This window comes from Ursus americanus, chromosome 7, assembly GCF_024610735.1.
Source record: "Ursus americanus isolate L20-20 chromosome 7, mUrsAme1.1.p, whole genome shotgun sequence".
Taxonomy (NCBI): domain Eukaryota; kingdom Metazoa; phylum Chordata; class Mammalia; order Carnivora; family Ursidae; genus Ursus; species Ursus americanus.
In genome coordinates this window covers 19,076,741-19,096,260 of record NC_142133.1, presented here as the reverse complement: position 1 = coordinate 19,096,260, position 19,520 = coordinate 19,076,741, and the positions used below count along the sequence as shown (strand labels likewise).

The following is a 19,520-nucleotide window of genomic DNA, read 5'->3' as shown; positions in this document are numbered from 1 at the left end:
AAGAAAGGCAGCAGGAATTACTTCAGTCTTCCCCCCCCCCCCCCCAATTGCCACTTACAAGAGATTGCGGGAGCCTTCTTAAGTTTCCCTAGAGTCTTAGCCATCCAAATCCACAAAGCAGTTGTTCTTTTTAATGTATGCTCTTTTTTAATTAAAAGGAAAGTGAGATGTTTAAGAAGCACCGAAAAAAAAAATTCATATGAATAAACAGGAAAGCTGAGTCAAAGAACTAATTATACCTTGACTCTTGCATTCTGCTTCTGTAAGGCAGAGAGCTTGGAGTCCTCGCTCTAATTGCCGTATGCTCCCTGTTTTAACAAAAGAGAAAAAGTCTTACACCACTTCATTTACCTGCTTTTGGTTGATGGCTCCCAAGCCGCCCCTCCCAGCCTCAGCATCTCTTTCTGAAGACCCTGGTTCATATCATCTGATCCCTAGGGAATCACTCCTACTCAAATTCCACATGTTTAGTGTTGAATGCAGTTCCCTCACTTCTGTCCAAATTATCACTGCTTCAAATTCTGCTCTCTCCTAGCCCGCATGACTTATATTTTTGAATTTTTCATTGTCTTTTTTTTTTTTTTAAACCAATAGTCGTAAATTCTATTGTGTTACTCAATAGGCTTTGACTTTACTTATCCAACAGTATTTATCATGGCCCCTGTGGAAACTCCTGCCTTCCAGCCAAGTCTGGCCCTTTATACTTTCTTGAATGCTGTATTTATTTTATCTGTGCTCCTCTCCAGGCCGGGCGCTACATTTGTGCTATTACGGAGTAATGTATCCTATACTTTCTTCTGGTCTAAACTCTTCCGTGATGTTCCACGTTACAGTCAAAGTCCACACAAGCCTTTTATTTTTCTGGTTTTATAAGGCACATTTAGCTTGAATCTTTTGACCTGGCCCTTGGGCTTTATAGAATTCTTGTGTTTCCTAATCTGTTTACATCAGATGAGAAGATATTTACCAAGTCATTGTCTTCTTTTTGTTATCAGGTTCAGTGAGTTTGTAACCAAAAACGTCAAAGGAGCCTTTTGAGCTTCTTACAGCACAGGGCGAGGCATATTTCAAGTATACACGTGACTGCAAACTAAGTCAAGTAAAATGAGACATAAATTTGACATCTTGTCATTCCATTTATACTAGAAACAAGGAGACAGCCTAGACTTCTCGTTCTTCTGTATCTCTCACTACAGTCAACCTAGAATGAGGTACACTATAGCTGTGCGGTCCTCACCAGACACACCAACCCCGTCACACCAGTAACCCTCGTGTGCTGAGTACATGCGCTCTACCCAGTGCTCGCACACCTTCTCTGTAATTCTCACAGCCTGGCGAGGTAGGCGTTTCACGTATGAAGAATCTGACTCTGAAAGAAGTCACGTAACTTAATGTGCCTGCACAAAGGCAACCAGTAAGTGGCGAGGCCAAGGATTCTAGCCACATGTAAGTGAAAAGCCTGTGCGCGATTCCCTCCTCATTACTGCACAACGGCTGGAGTGTGGATACCTGTGTTATCACCTCAGATCGTTCCACAGATAACAGTCTTGAGAGACTGTGTGTATATGTTGCACTAGTCTAAAGGGTATTTTGAGATTTCTTAAAAAAAAAAAAAAAACAAAAAAAACTTTCCAAATGCTTGAGGTTATCTGGGTTTATGCATGTTCTCAGCATCTCCTGCTAAAAATGCCCCAGTTCCATCATTGCCTTGTCAATTGCATACATGGCCTACTTAAAGGTTAGGAATAAAAATCAACCCTTCATCAGCTTGGAGAAGGGGTAACAGACTGGCTTGAAGTCTGTAGGAACCTGTCTCTTACTAGATGTCCATCCTGGCTTTTGTTCACACACAGGGTCATTAAAAAGTATATCCTCCTTTCCGTGCACAGGATTTTGCCTGCAAGATCCCATTAGTGCTAATGGGTCATTTTAACTTCCATCACCTCAAGGATCAAAAGGAGAAGCTGCATCTTTGATGAAGTGCTAATGCTACATGGGGCTCAGGCCACTTAAGGGTTTCCTTTGTTCTCTTCATAGGGCAACCCACCAGGGGACTTCAGACCACTATCTACGATATGAAGAGTTTATAAAGACAGTATTAAGTGGTGGTGCTAAGTGCAGCTTCAGGAATGAAAATGAGAATGCATTCCCTACTTATAAATCAAAATCTCATCCACCTTAGTATATGATTGAGGCTTATATCCTGCACTACTTGAATCAATATTTTCTGCTCTTTAATAACACAAGGGAAAGATTACTACTTCTTTTCAGTAATCTCTGAAAAGTTGTTCAGGCACATATGTTTGCCAAGAGGAAAAAAATAGGATTGTGGCAGGAAGCGGGGAAAGGAAGTAAGTGCGTTTTAGAATTAGCTCTCTCTCTCTGTGTGTTGCCTTAGCATTCTTCCTTTCTCGATTCTTTTCTACTGTGACCTCAATCCATCAGGTGGCTGACAATGTGTACTGAGTGCCCACGGTGCTTGTGGCCCAGTACGAGGCACTGGGGGAGAATGTGAAACAAATAGAGACACAGTCTGTCTCTTCCAGGAGGTTGCAATCAGAAAGAGGAAGGACGGTTAGCAAACTTACGGTGTCCCATACATAACTTTCAGTATAAGTTCTACCTCCAAAAAGCCTGTAGCAGTGCCAAGAATTCTTCAGTTAACTCCCCTTTGTTCTCTAACACTATATCCAGTAGGCCTGGAGGAGAGTTGAAATTTTCTAACAAATTTAGTTCAACAAATGAATGGAGGGAGCATCTCCTCCCACTGATGTGTGACATGTAACAGTGTAAATCTCTTCCCAGAGTTTCAGATGTGCAAGAAAGGTGACTCTTTTTCTATAACTCACCTTGGTTTCCACTTTGAGTTCTGATTCTTTGAGTTAGTGAAAATGTAATCTCAGGCAATTTTAGTACCTTTATTTCCCTGAGATTGTGTCTGAATTATTTGGGGTGGGGGGGACTTCACTGTATCAATCTTTGGGGAGATACAGATTACATAGGAGCTGGTCTCGAGTATTCTGTATTCATAGCTCAGGTGCCCACTGAATTGCCAGCATCTTCCTTCTCGTGTGCATGAGAAGGTCATTCTTTTTCTGTTTATTCTCTGAAACTCTGGGAATTGTTGTGTTGCTCCCATACCGCAGTTGGAATATGGGAAATTCTGTGAGGCTGCCTAAGTTCCTAGCATGTCTGAATCCACCAGGCACTCATCTTTTCCCTCTTGCCTCTGGGTTCTCTTGAACACAAATCAGTGTCCTTCTGTAAACTTACCTAAAATTTTGACCTCCACAGGGGCTCAGCCCTGCAATTAGAGCACTGTCCTCTTTTTGGTATTCATCGATGACTATGCTCACATTTCTCTTCCTCCAGTTTCTCTCCTGCTTGCCTGATGAGAGGCAGGAAAGCCTTACTCTTCTCATGTAATTGCCTGCATATTCTGTCTCTTTCATTCCTTTAAGAGTCTTGCCTTTTAAGACTTAAATGAAGAAAGATAATTTGATATCTTTGGGTTTTGATTGTTATCCTTTCTCGAGACAACTAAAACACAATAGTTTTACATTTAAGTGAGAAGAAAAACCATGGAGAAAAAGGAAATAGAGTGAAAAAAACAAGATATTTCAAAAATAGTGTCCCATCTCAGATGAAAACCATGCTATTCTTTAATATTAAGAATATGGCCAGTCGTCAAAGATGTTTTATTTAAGAGGTAGGGGAAGTAAGCACATTCGGTACCTTCCATACAAATTACGCAGGATCAGTGACATCCTAGTATAATACCTAGAGCTTTAGTTAATAGGTCAGGGATTAAGTCTTCAGTTTCTAGGGCTAAATGACTTTAAGCAAGCTCACTTTACTCCTCAGTACAATTCAGGACTGTTATATCCGTGGTTTGATTTCAGCCTACTTACAATCTAGTCAGTTAGCTTATCACTATTTCGTGGATGCTGGCAGAAGACACAAGCTTTCTGGATCAGAGACCAAGGACTTTGTTACTCATGACTCAACAAACAGGATGAGAGTTCACTTGGGTATCAGTTCTCCTTTATCCCAAGTCCCATGAAGACAACACAGAGGGACCCAGAGAAACATTAGGAATGTAGGAGTTTTGTGTTACATTGGGGAAAAGGCAGCAAGTGGCATGAAAGTTTGGGTGGCTAATGTGAGAAAGAAAATTCAACTGACAGTGAAAGGTCAGAAAAGTAGATTGCTCAGTAGAGTATGTTAGAGCTTTTAAACAGGAATATATATTATGGAATATTGGGGTTACCCTCCATATCTTCTGCATTGATTGTTTACTAAAGTCAGTGAATTACATCTACTCAGATGTACAGCTTTGGCAGATGATCTTTGGGAGGAAATGAAGCATAATCAAACACGGATTGCAATCTCTCTTTTTAAGTAGTGGCCCATGAAGTTGGGAAATCTCACACCTAGAGACATGAGATGACAAAGCAGAGCAAAGTGTTCCATTAGAAACTGCAGTAAAATTAGAAAAAAAAAATAATCGATAACTTGTTAACAGATCCCAGAGCAGCATAAAGAATTCAGAGTGGTATAACTTCACCTAAAAAAAAAAATACCTGAACAAGGTTGTAATATTCAGATATATGCGACTGTTATGGGAGTCAGTTAGTGAAGATAATGGGCTTAAGCCTAGTAAAAAGGGTAATAGTGGACCCTAGAGAGAATTTGTTGAGCTTCTGATGAACTGAAAGACCCAGAGTTCTCAAAGCAGAAGGTTGACTGAGTATTTACTTCATTTTTTTACTGTGGCAGATACGTCTTATATTTTATCTCATTTAATTCTCATGAAAACCTATAGAACAGATTTTATCGTTTATGTTTCAGAAATGAGGTTTCTAATGATCCGAGAAACTGGAAAGAAAAAAAAAGTTAAAAGCCGTAGAGTTGGTAAATAACCAGGCTCGGATTTCAGTGCAACGATGTACACCTCCGTGTCCCATATTCCTTCCACTTGGCTACACTGTATTGACAAGCTTCTTCAATCCCTGTGGAAATAGCTTCTAGAAATGTCTTTGAGTGCTGATGTATTACTCAAACACTTCTGTTGTTTTACACTTTTAGGGAAATATCTAATTATAGATATACTTTTGAAATTAATGAAATATAAACCAAACTAATTTTTTTTTCCTGTCCTACTGTGTGTTTAAAGGAATGACAAGTTACTTTGGTGACCAAAACTTTGATCTTCCTACAGGTGACTTGTATATAGGAGGAGTGGCTAAAGAAACATACAAATCTTTGCCGAAACTCGTCCATGCCAAGGAGGGCTTTCAAGGCTGCCTGGCATCAGTTGACTTAAACGGACGGCTTCCAGACCTCATCTCAGATGCTCTTTTCTGCAATGGACAGATTGAGAGAGGGTGTGAAGGTACTAGATCTTTGTTATCAAACTCTAAGTAATTCTAATTCCACCCATAAATAAGAACAAATCTCTCTAGTCTGCAAAATTTATTTCTGCCAACTGTTCAAGCCCCAACATAGGGCTTAGAAATCCTTATTTGTCTTTTTCACTTTTCATCGCGTGAATCCTAAATTTTCTGGACTGTTTGCAAACCTACAGTAAGGCCTTATGTAAGATGGGGGCTCTGTGGATGGATCTTGTTATTTTCTGCTCCTTTGTATTCGGTAGTTTGCCTAATTAGTGTGTTAATCAGTTCTGCAATGCCTGCTTTATAACGTTAAATAGATACCCTGTTTGGACTAAAAAAATAGTTTTGCTTCTGCAAGTGTCAATCATTTTGAGACTGTTTTTTTCAAATCTACATTCAGCAAAATATAACAGGAGAATAAAGTTCAGCTACCCATTGTCACATCACTGTTTGGTTTGTATCTACCCAGCACAAGAATTTCTTCCGTATATCATCAGTTTGTTTTAGCAAAAATTGGTTTCTTCTATTACCCAAGACTAATATTCCTTTCTTGAGAAATGTGCTCAAGAGTCTTTCTGTTCTTTTGTGCTCTCTATCAGACTAAGATCTGTAGGAGTACTTTTTGATTGCTACTTTCATTTTAGATAATTTTCATTTCAACACCTCAGATTATTTGAGCCAATTCTCCCTCCATAAATGTAATTTAATCACATTATCCTGAATTTTGGGGCTCTGAATGTGTTGCTGCTTCTCCTTTAATGTTGAAAACAGTTTGGGCTATTTTGAAAATTTTAGATTCATAAGGAAATTTCATATGGGAGAGGCAAAGAAAGACATACGAATTCCTATCCCCCAGGAGATTATGAATCATCTCTTCTCGGCCAAAATAATGCCATTAGATTTAGCAATTACCTAAGTACATGGAGGGTTTTGGTTTTTTTGGGTTTTTTTTTTTGAAAATACGTTTTGTTTTTTTTTTTCTCTCTGCAATATATATTCCCCTGAAAAGTCAGGTGAAATTCAAACTGTTTCAATCCTGCCAGAAGATAATGCTATTTAATAGAAGACTTTGTTGAATTTTTTAAATGTTATTGCTATATTTATTTTCTTTATTTCAAATTATGATATAACACTTGTAAAGCAAAGAGAAGCTATTTTCTCCATTTACCAAAGGAAACAAGATTGTTAAGTGAATAATTCCTCTACTGGGTGGATATAAGAATGTGGTTCATAACTTGGATTCTTGAAGGTGATCGAATCAGTGAGAATATGTACATTAAAAAAAGGAAAAAAACACTACAAACTCCTGACACTATTTTTTATTTTTTTTTAAATAGGCCTTTCTACAAGTTGTTTGGTAAATGACTTCTCACCTACAAAGAGATGTTAGGAGCAGACAGACACATTCACAGCTAAACACCCACAGGATGGAAAACCAAACACACACATGACCCCCCACCATGGGCACATACGTTATTTGTGTGGGTGGGTAGAAGGGAAAACTAATGAAGGGAAGCTGTACTGAGAAAAGAGTACTTGGTTTTATTTTCTAACATAATCCGTTAAGCAATTTGGTTAAGATGATTATGCATCCTCTTGGGTAACAAATTACTGTTTGAACATTTGAAATCGTTCCATAGATTATGGCATGGGTTCCTTCCTTACCTTGTCTATGATGCTTTAATATTTGAGCTTTAATAATGTTTACCCTCTTTTTACCCCCCTTTATTGTTATTCTTAGAATGTTACTATGCCCCTGCCTTTCTGCCTTGACACTTCCCTGATTTTTTCATTCCAACATCAAGATTAACAACTTTTAATTTATGGATATTTCTATCCTCTATAGTTTCTAGGAATAATTTCAGATGTAACTGTCATCGGTGTAATTGATGAGATACACATGTTTTTAGGATTAGTGATCAAATTCTAGATGCTTGGTCAATTCTCTCTCTAAAGATAGTTGTCTCATGGAATTTTAAATCCAAATCACATTGGAATCACTTAACTTTCATATTAATAGAAATAGTATAAATGTGACAATAACCAAATAATATCTTTCAAGATTTTCCATCATTCCATCCTTTCCTAATAACCACTTGCTACCTTCCATTTTTAACTAATTGCATTGGATAATAGCTGCTTTTATTTATATGACACACTGGTAAGGGGAGGAAGCTTGCCTTGTCCAAGTCCCTTCAGATGAATGTTTCTCAAACTTGAACCAGTATCAGAATCCCCTGGAGAATTATTAAAACCTAAATTACAGAACCCTACCCCCAGGGTTACTGCTTCAACAGGACCCTAAAATTTCTGTTTCTAACATGTTCCTACAATGATGCTGATACTGTTGTTCCAAGGACCACATTTTGAAAATTACTGCTAGGGTAGCATTTTCCTGCTTGCGTATGAGAAAAGAGAGACCAGCGATCCACCAATAATCAGGTTTAATTAAGTTCAATACTGAGTCAAGATAACTTTTGTACATAAAGTCAAGGGGGAAAAATTAATTCAGACGCTCTTTGCATAGTTTCGTACCACTCAGCCCCAGAACTATAATAAGCTACGGAAATACTTAAGTATTAAAGCTACCATTGATTTAGCACTGGTGACAATAAGTTTACATATTCTTCTCCATTGAATCCTCAAAACTCTGTAAATTTGGTAGTGCTGACTTTTTTTAGATGAGTAAATTGAGCCTCAGAGATGTAAGGTGACCTTCCTAAGGTCACACAGCTCGTACGTGGATGATGGAAGCTTTGAACCCAAGCTTGCCGTACTTGAAAGTGCAGGCATCAAAACACTTTCTTGCTTCTTTGGTTTCCAGAGATTTTAGTTTTACCTTCACTTCTTTTCTTTTTCAGACATATCCTTATACTTAACCACTTAATACAAATGTCCTTGTGGCTTGTTCCCAATTTTATTCAGTGATAAAATAAAAGGAACATTACATAACTAAAGGGAAAATAAATTCAGGGCTTTGTCTTGTGCAAATGCCTGTCAATGTTTAAATATTGTTCTCGAAGGTGAGTATTTTGAAAAATGTGTCTTGTCAGGCATAGGCATGCATTCTCTTGTAATACCTGAATATAAAAAGACTGTTGTGATAATGAAAAAATAATAATAATAAAGCATGTCTTTATGTTCACATAAAGGTTTGGCAGGTACTCTGAGTTGCGGCTCTGCCATATGGGCACATTCATCTTCAGAATTGTAGTTTTACCGTTTTTAGAATTTAGTATTATGTTGCAATTGTATTTCTGATAATTTTTACAAAAGTAAGAGTAAAAACGATAATCTGGCTCTTCATCCATTCCTGTTCTTGCTCTTACCTTCTGCTGGGCAGGTAAGGGTGCAGCCATGTGTTGATAACCAGCCCCTGACCCAGGGCACTGCGGTGCGCCACTCCCTGCTCCTACGCTTGTCCCAGGACAGAATGGGCAAGGGGTATTTCTTTAAGAGTTGTTTGTTGTTGGTTTTTTTTCTAAGCAAACAATAATTATTTTCAGTCTCTAATGCCGTGGGGTAAAGATCATTAGACCACTGACCTCACACAGATTGGAGGAACCACAAAAACTAAGCAGTTCAGTGGTTCTTAGTTCTTTGATGAGATAGGTGAGAAAAACTGTTACATCCGTTCAGGGCTTCCAGGCCTGGGAAATTACCATTAATAATAACTATTATTATCATTGCCATTAGTATACCTATTGTTGCTGTTATTATATAATTAGTTGTTACAATGTTATGATTTCTTAATTTGTGAGAACTCGCATAGGTTAGGCTAAATTCAATAACTTTCTATGAGGAATACCTTTACTGAGAAAACTGTAATAGAAATACCATTGTAACGAGCATGTTTAAAAGGACATTTTACGAAAATGTCAATTTACACAAAGGCTGATTACAGGTAGTTCTCATTTATTCACTAAAGCAGTTACCTCATAGGCTCTCAGCGTTAATAGAATCTAATTGGGCCGGTATCGTTTTTATATTTTTGTAAAACCTATAAAATTGTGTTGACTAGGAAATATCTTTGGTTTTCTACTCTAAAGCTATTTAGATGGAGTGCATTCGCTTTTTAACCTTCCCTAAGATAGTCCTTACTAGTGAGGTTCTATTGTAATAAATATTCACAGGGCAGTTTCGAAGAGTTGCAGGGAATTAGGAAGGTGGGGAAAATGCTGGCGTAACTCTGAAATCCTTAAGCGATGTAGGCCCAGCCCAGTAAAAACAAAGATAAACACTCCACGCTGGAAGCTTGTAGAGGGATTTTTTGGTAAGTGGAATGGCATCGCAGTTTGTTTCTTCCATCCCTTACTTCTCTCATCTGCCCCAAATGATATATATAGTACATTTTGATAGTTTGGTGTCACTCTGAAGTCCAGCTGTTGGCAGGGAATGGCTGGCATCACAGTTTCAAGCCTCAATTGCAATTGCAAGATAAAAAGATGTAGAGGGAAAGAGAAGTGGAACGGGATAATTGGTCTGCTAATGACCATGGTCTACACTGTATCTGCACATGACAAACGGTGCCGCGTGTTCCAAATAAGCAAGACGATCGCGTTGGTAATGCATTCCTATCCAAGAGAGGAAACAATACAAAAGCTCTTTTAATTTCTTTCATTACATGTCATCAGCTCAATTAACCATTATATATATATCTATATATATACATATATAGTGAAATTCTAATAAATTACCGCTTTCTCATTTTTGGCTTCTCTTAAGATTTATGGCTGTTAGTATTAATTTGTTTGCTCTACATAGCATTTTTTTTCTTCCCCTTTACAACAGCATGCTTTTTGAATCTGAACGTTCTTCTGTGTTTGCCCCATTTTGGTATTGCTTACTAACATTTAATATATTTTGCTTTTTTTTTTTTTTTTATTTTGCTGACAAAGTTGCATTGATGAAAGCTGACTTGCAAGGTAGATAGCCCTGTGTGTAAAAAACAAGACTGAAACCCCCTAATACAGAGTGGAAACCCCAAAATAACATTTTTTTTTTTTACATTTTTGCAGTAACTGTTGTTTGGGTTCAGATTTAATTTTTCTCCTTCTTGAACCTTGTGCAAGAAACCTCATTTTATAGCATAGTTTGCATAAAGGCTTTCAGTCTTGAATATGTTTGTATAGTGATTGCCTCTAGTGCTTTGATCATCTTTTTTTTTTTTCAGTTTTGTTTCTCAGTGTTCTAATGATTCCTTAGAAATAGACTAGAATTCTTTTTACTCGTATGTTAAACGGGAGCATGTCATTTATACAGACTTTTTCATTTTATGTTTAACTGCATGAATTGTTAAAGCATGTGAATCGATACTTGCCAACATACCTATCAAAAACACCCAACAACCATAACTTTATCCATAGTTTGTGCAGGGAAACTTCTGGAAACTTCTAGGGCATTTTTGCATAACTCTTTTCAGTTACTTAGCCAATCTTTATCTCAATTTCATGAAGCTCTAATCTCCATTTCTCATGGTGTCTCTATTCATTGCTCAGAAGTTAAGGAGATCCATGCATTTTTTTTTTAAATCCAAATGGTGATAGAGAATCACTGATGATGGAATGAGATCACTTGCTACCATGATCATACTAGAAGCTATGTGCTTGCTTTTACGATTTGTTGTTTACTATTAGAATGTATTTTTGTCCTATATTTGAAACTTCAGAAAACCTTCCTATTACAGCTTCTCTGTCGCTAATTCAGGTGTGTGAGCTAGAACTTTCAACACTGGTTTGGTCATGTAATTTGAGGTGTTGGCAACTACTATATGTGACCTAGCTCATGTACAAAACACTTGTGGATTTTTTTTAAAGAACCCAAGTTTCTTTTGGATTATTTTTGCAGGACCCAGCACAACCTGCCAAGAGGACTCCTGTTCTAATCAAGGCGTGTGCTTGCAGCAGTGGGATGGCTTCAGCTGTGACTGCAGCATGACTTCCTTCAGTGGGCCGCTCTGCAATGACCGTAAGTACCTGTCTGAGCGTGGACTCAGATGGTCCTCATTGCTTCCTGTTCCTGTGTGAGGCCCAGGCTCTGAAGCTGGGAGTCTTTATATTAGCTGTAAGTTAAACTGTCCTAGTGAGGAGAAGCAGCTGTTTCTACAGAAAGGGCATTTTTGAAATGCTAAAGTATTAATCAAGGATGCCATTAGCTAAATGCTGTGATGACGGTGAGCCTTTGGTTTGCAACTGTTTACTGTAATTTTTTGAATTGCTAATGGTCACCTTATTGAAAATATTTTCTTCGTTTCCTACCTATGACAATCCTCCCCTGGTTTTCAAAAGAGATTTCTTACTGCTTTATATTAAATAATATTTAATTCCAGAAGATTATATGTTGAGGGCTGTAATTTTCGTGAAAGGTGACGTGTCTCATTATGCTTCTCTTTCTCTATCTTTTTAAACCCGTATCTGCCTTTTGCTTTAAAAAACAATGTTTAAACTTTGTCCTTCAAGTACTCTCTCTTATATTCTAGCCACTTGTGGATTTTTCTTCCTTTTAGTCTCAAATTATAAGCATGACTCAGAAACACAGCATTCACGTTATATCATGAAATATCTGCTAGTGTCTCATCTGTATGGTCGCAGTGAGAATTTTAAGACTGAATTCACTGGTGTATAGGAGCAAGTCCTATTTCTTAACTTTCAAATGGATTATGCTTACAGCACTACATCAACATGGTAAAAGCATTTTCTACAAAACGACAAATTCCACTGTATCGAGAACATTTTTCTGACAAAGTCTGCTGCTTGTGAAACCGAGTGCATAATTTATATTATAAATGGGACAACATTTAAGGAAAAGCTCTAGGATGGAAGTGGCAATGATTGAAGTTTTGGGCTTTGGGACAAAGGCTGGGCTTGAGTACGGATTTAAAGGAAGATTAGCGTTTGTTCACTTTGACGTTTGTCTGTTTGAGACTCTGTTTACGCCAGTATATTTGTGTATGGCAACGTTGAAGATGAGGTCAAACTAAAATATTGCACTGAAGTGAGTTTAGCAATATGGTACAACTCCCAAGCTATCTTCAGAATTTCTCTTCAAAACACTGCACACAGGTATAACAAACCATTATTACAAAGTGAAATATTGGAAGAGACCTGTAAAGATCACACCACCATAAAAGGGGAAATATTTGGCCTCCATCCTACCAGCATCATCTTCCATAGAATTACCATCATACATTTGCACAAACAATAACCCCTGTTGGGGTTCTATAAATAACCTTAAATGGAGGCCCAGTAAATACTTCATGTATTTCCATGTACCTAAAGCAAAGCAAATAAAAAGCCTTATATATGCTTTTAATATATGTACATATGTATACAGAATAGTAACTTCCTGCATTTGCTCCTGCCCCATAGAAAATAACATAAATTTATTTTCAAGGACAAGCAGAAGACTGATGACTTGTTATGATTTTATTATGGTAAATTTTTAATCCTGAATATGATCCTGACAGATGTATGACTACATGTGGTAGCTCAGAGGGCTTTTTATTGCATGAAAATGTTTTCCATTTTGCTAAAGAACTTTCTCTGCCAAACTTTGCTTAATCTAGTTTCCATGTTTTATAAAATAGTTGCCATTTGGTTGTGTCAGATTATGTATTTTCATAGACCAGTTAAGTTTGAAGAATATAATTTTCTGTGCGTATTTGCTAGACATTTCCTAACGGAACATCAAGATCCTACCCTAAGTATCATGCTGTCTTCACATCATTTTTACAGAAAATTATTTGAATGCTGCTCTTGGGTGATAGTGGTGGTGATGATAATGATAAGGCTATTTGTTATTTTCTTGTAAATAAGGTAAATGTCATTCAATAAATGTGTCTCCTGATATGCCTCTTGCACAAATCAGCATTAAAATTACTTTGGAGGGCTCTCAGAATATATACATTTTGATTAAATCATTACCTCTTAATGGGTTTTCTGGAAATAGGAAATGGTTTCTTGGTTTGTGCATGGAGTTTTGGTGGTGAGGATACGTAGGTATAAATCAATATCTAAAAGCAAATCTTATTTTTATATCAACTTTAATTTGTAGAAAATACAATAGCAACTGCTACTTTTGTTAAAAGGTAAACTGAAGCGTATTAAAAATTTTAAGAGTTTGAGCAAAAACTGATTCAAAATGGGCAGCGTCCAATCTAGCAGATAGAAAGGAGCTCCAAGGATCTGTATGAAATGAAAGAATTATAGGCAGAAGGGAGCAGGACAAGGGAGCTATACTATACAAAAAAACAGGCTGGTTATTGAAAAGTTACTTTCCTTTAGGGAATGGCAGGGGTCTGTGAGGCAGATTACCTAACTATTGCTGACCGGGAGATTCCTGATTGACTGGTTTATGGGAGAGCCAAAACTGTAATTAAGTCTTGGTTTGGAGACATGGGGCTTAGCATAAATGACTCCATTCTATGTCTGTTGTCTTTTTCTTTTTTTAATACCTTGAAGACGTGCAATTGACACGGCAATAAGAGTAGCAGGCCATGTTTCTTCAGTTGTTAAATTCATCAAAATAAGTGTCATTTTTCTGCATCTCCCTATTTTTCTGAGTTGCACAAACAATGTGATTCCTGGGATTTTCACAAACTCCTTTTCTGTATAGAGGTTGGCTTTTCTTTTCTTTTTTTTTTTTAAATCTATTTAGGACAGTTTATTTTTTAATTTCCTTCTGTAGCTTAGGTATTTATCCATAAATTCTGTGACAGCAGTCTTCAACTGCATAGAAAACAAAACAAAAACAAACAAACAAAGGAAAATGAAATAAAGTATTTTAGAAGGGGAAAGAACACACCACATTGCAAATAAGACATATTCTCTCTAAAATAGACCTTCTGAATATCATCTCTCTGATAAATTTCAGAGTGGGTTAGAGTAACTAGAAAAGTTTATTTATGTTAGCCTGGAGATATAATTAACAATGGAAAGATGGGAATACTTTTTAACTTGTAAGTCTAATCTTGGGTAAATCATACTAATTAATGCACTTAAAGGAATCTCTCAAAAAAGAGGCACTTACGTAAAATGATGCCAAAGGCTACTTTTAAAGAAAAGTGCTTGTGAAACTCTTTTTTCCCTAGAAAATTGCCATGTAAATGACCTACTCACTGAGAGAAGCGAGTGCTGTGTTTACGTGGGTAGGGTGGTGAAGTGTGGTGGACTCAGCTCGATTCTTCCATACCATTACTGTATTTTAGGTCCCTAATATTATTTGGGGGGGGGGTTATTGTAGTCATTTCCTGGTTGAGTTTCCCATTTTTTTATCCCTTTCTCCTCCAATCTGTCCTATGCCTCCTTACCAGTTTTGTTCTTCCTTCGTTCCTTTGTTCTTTCTCCCTAGTTTAAATATCACCAGCTCTTCCTGATTCTCCTAACCAGAGGCAGTATTTTTCCTCCACTGACTGCTATGAACTTTGTTGATGCTATTTTATCAGCCATCATTATTTAGGTTTGGTCTTATCTCCCTGTAAGACTAAGACTACATGCTTCTCCCACGCAATATTCTTTTTTTTTTTTTTCGTCTGATAAGCCCAGTGTTTTGCACATCATGATGCATATAATTGGTAGTAATAGTAACTTACTAAATCCGCCCTGACTCGAGGCATGCATCTTGCATAAGGGTTTCTAGTACGTCCTCAGCGGTTAACAATACTTTCCAAGTTCATCGATTTGGAGTTCGTGAACCTCTGTGGTCTGACCCTAACTTTCATTTTCATCCTTATCTGTTGCAGAACCTTGTCTGCCCATATGGCATGTTAGTGCCAATTAACTTACTTATGGCTTTCTGAACAACATTATACTTTCCCAATTTCCTCACCATTGCTTATGCTAATTTATCCTCCTGGGGAATGCACTCATTCCACCTGGAATGAATTCCTTTCACTCTATCTGTTTGAAGAAATATAATTTCATTTTCAATCTCTACTTAACTGTTTCATCCCATGGAAACTTCTCTAGTCCTGGGAGCTGGGCCTTACCTTTCCCCTCCTCTGAAATCTTAGAGTAGAGGTCTTTTTAACATACCATATATTGTAGCTCTTTGTGAACTTTTTCTTGGGTGTAACCACTTACTTGGTGCTTGCTATGTGCCAGGCCTGTGCCAAGAGTTTACATTCATTATATAAAAATCAACGTATCACCTATTCACATGCGCGCACACACACACCATCATCAAACCATTGTGCTATACAATAATTCTTTTTCTACTTTCACCCTATGGTGCAGAATAGAATGTAACTATATTACCTAATTTAATGTCAGGTTGGAGAAGATGAATATGGCTATGATCACATGGAAAGTAGTGAACATAATAACATTGTCACATTACATTAGTGCAGAATTGTTGTGTGCCAAATTACAGTTCAGCTTCAATGGTGTCTGTTACCATAAGGGAGTAATATATCATAGTGCTGTTAGTTTGGTACTAGGGGGGTATGGTCCCTGCCATTAAAAGACTATTTTCAGAATTCTAAATTTGCCAGAAAACCTTTCTGATAGGAATTTATCGTATCTTCAGTGTGAGAATTAGAAATGTTCACTGAAACAAGATTTGACTGTGACTTGTTACCATGACATTTAAAAATATATTCAGCTTTGTTTCTCACCTTTTTTGTTGTTTGACAAGAGAATCCAATATCCACTATTTGAGCATCAGCATCAGAACTACTGGAAATGAATCATAACACGTATAAAAATAACTGGATCAAAGTCACATTATTTCTGTCCCATTTAGAGCTGCCAGTAGTATTAAGCTGTGAGCTGATTTGTTGCCAGTACCATTTAGGGATGAATAAAATTTAGCAATTAGCTATGTCCACAACCAGATCCTCACTGTGAGTATGATGAATCTTATTAACCTTGAATCATTCAAGCATTTCTAAATGGCAGTCTTTAAGTTGTTTAAAGCAATTCATAAGCAGTATTTACAGATAATGCCATAGAAAAATTATCTATGGGGAAACAAGGTCAGACCTATCTTATGTTAAACTATAAAGAATTAAAATATTATTCATACTGATCAGAAAATGCAATAAAAGAAAGGAAAGCATCATATATGATAGAGAAATGTACTTTATAATAGAAGTATTATCTTCTATTTAATAAAATTTATCTTTGTTCCTGTGGTAATAGACATCATAAAAGTAAATACATAACAGGAAGCATTGGTCTTTTCATATTGCAATTAAGCAGTTAAATGACAGTTTTAAGCTTTATCTATATAAGAAAACTCAAGTGGGGAGAAAACCCCAAAGAGTGGTGTAGAGCACTGCTATATTTGAATTATCCAGATTAGTCCCCTGTATTGTTCATCAGGTAAATGATCCATGACTCTGAATAGCTTTTGACTCTGTGTAAATGGTGCCAGTTTGACCCCAGAAGTCAAGAAGGAAGGCCCAGTTGAATTTTCCCCCCTACAAGTACGCTCTAATTTTTCTGGCTCACTTAGCATTCTAACTGCGTAGACCTTCATCGGGCTCTTATGTTATTGGTCATCATCGCAGGGCTTATGTAACTCTAGAGGTGGCCTTTGATGCTTGCGTTCCTGGGGTAATACTGTCACACCCCACCAGAGCCCAACTAGACTAGGGCTCCATTAAGAGAAGATTCTGCCAGTCACCGTGGCTAACTGTCCTTAAGGGATTACAGTGCTTTCCGCTCTCACTAGATGATACTTCAAAGAGCTCTATGACCCTAGTCTGTGTCTGAATGATTTTTCTCTCTCTGTGAGTATATTGTGCTGAGGTCTCTCACTTTGCTTTCCAGCTATGGCAACACAGCAGGTGCAGGAGCCAGCTTAGGGTAGGGAGACTGTCTGAATCTAAGGTATGCATTTTTTAAACTTGAGGCCTTTAGATTTACTTTTACTTTTTATAAAATCGCTTTTACCTCACCAGAACTGAGGCACCGAAAGCCCTTGTGAACAAAATGAAGATCAATCACGGTAAATTCTCAGAATCCTGTTTAATACTAAATAAGTATCAATGATAAATAATTTAGCATCCATTTATTAATCAAGAAGCTGTGTGAAAAGAGTAAATGTTAAATAATTCTCCAGCTTTATAGAATCAGATTATCATGGGCATGTTTTTATTGTTTTTATTTGTTTTTTTTTTCTTCCTCCAAGTTTTTATTTAAATTCCAGTTAGCTAACATATAGTGTAATACTGGTTTCAGGAGTAGAATTTAGTGATTTACATACAACACCCAGTGCTCAGCACAACAAGTGCCGTCCTTAATCCCCATCACCATTTAACTCATCGCCCCCACCTCCCCTCCAGTAATCCTTACTTTGTTCTCCATAGTTAAAGAGTCTATTTCTTAAAAAAAAAAAAAAAAAAAAAAAAAAAAAAAAAAAGGAATCTATTTCTTGGTTTTCTGTCTTCCTCCCACCATGTTCATTTGTTTTGTTTCTTAAATTCCACATATGAGTGAAATCAAATGGTATTTGTCTTTGTCTGACTTATTTCACTCAGCATTATACTCTCTAGCTCCATCCACGTTGTTGCAAATGGCAAGATTTCATTCTTCTTTATGGCCGAGTAATATCCCATCATATATAATCTCATATGAATGAATCATATGAATATATGATGGACATTTGGGCAATTTCCATAATTTGGCTAGTGTTGATAACGCTGCTATAAACTTCAGGGTTCATGTATCCCTTTGAATTAGTATTTTTGTATCCTTTGGTAAATGCTTAGTAGTGCAATAGCTTCATCATAGGATAGTTCTATTTTTACCTTTTCGAGGAACCTCTGTACTGTTTTCCAGAGTGGCTGCACCAGTTTGCATTCTCACCAGTAGTGTAAGAGGGTTCCCCTTTCTCCACATCCTTGCCAATACCTGTTGTTTCCTGCGTTATTAATTTTAGCCATTATGACAGGTGTGAGGTGGTATCTCATTGTGGTTTTGATTTGTAGTTCCCTGTGATGAGTGATGTTGAGCATATTTTCATGTGTCTGTGGGTCATCTGTATGTCTTCTTTGGAAAAATGTCTATTCATGTCTTCTGCCCATTTTTTAACTGGATTTTTTTTTTATTGAGTTTGATAAGTTATTTGTAAATTCTGGAAACTAACCCTTTATCAGATATGTCATTTGCAAATATCTTCTCCCATTCTGTAGAGTGCCTTGTAGTTTTGTTGATTGTTGCCTGTGCAAAAGCTTTTTATCTTGATGGAGTCCCAATAGTTTATTTTTGCTTTAGTTTCCTTTGCCTCAGGTGACATATCTAGTAAGAAGTTGCTACCGCCAATGTCAGAGAGGTTCCTGCCTATGTTCTTCTCTAGGATTTTGATGGTTTCCTGTCTCACATTTAGGCCTTCCATCCATTTTGAATTTATTTTTGTGCATGGGTAAGAAACTGGTCCAGTTCTTTCTTTTGCATGTTGCTTTCTAGTTTTCCCAGCACCATTTGGTGAAGAGACTGTCATGTATATGTTTTTAAAGAAGGTGTATAAGATCAAAAGTAGTTTGACTTCATGAAATGTTTTATATTAAAAGAATACAATTGTGATGGAATTTGGAAGGAAGTGATTAGATACGGCAAGTTATTTATATACTTTGTCACTGTGGATATACCTAGTTACTGCAGAAGAAGGACTACAAAATATTTTAATGTAGATCACACCAACCTATTTTAATGCTAATGACATAATTAACAGGTATTATATGCATAAAGTTTACATTTTATAAAACTTACATTTTTCAGACTTCAAAAAATCTTATTTTCAATTTACAAATAAGGATATTGAGGCATATTCAGTTAAATAATTACTTTGGGCTAAAATAACTAATAATTTGCACAGACAGTATGAATGCAGGTTTGTCTAACTTGAAGCTCATATTCTTACTTGCACCCACAATTCCTTTCAAAGAGGGATAGATTCAGTGTAGATGCTGTTGAAATTTCCCAGATACAAAATCCCTACAGAGGTTAGTAATGACTGACAGTTAACATTGCAGATTTTTTTCCCATCTTCATCTCACTCTTGATTCTTATATTTAATTTTAAGCATTATGTTGCAGGAAACATGCTCCTCCCCTCAACTGCTCAGTTGCCGCTTCTGAAGATGAGTTAAAAATTTGTAGCTGTCTAAGGCGTGTACTGTCAT

General features: G+C 36.9%; 1 protein-coding gene across 9 annotated transcripts in view; it reads left to right on the top strand.

Moving 5' to 3' along the window:
• Positions 1-19,520, top strand: part of NRXN1 (neurexin 1) — a 1,098,989-nt gene that overhangs the window by 556,525 nt on the left and 522,944 nt on the right. For all 9 annotated transcript variants that reach the window (XM_087863385.1, XM_087863384.1, XM_087863379.1 and 6 more), the window contains 2 exons: positions 5,222-5,395; positions 11,244-11,363. In XM_087863385.1, the coding sequence (XP_087719511.1) occupies positions 5,222-5,395; positions 11,244-11,363 (294 nt within the window). The remainder of the gene's footprint in view (positions 1-5,221; positions 5,396-11,243; positions 11,364-19,520) is intronic.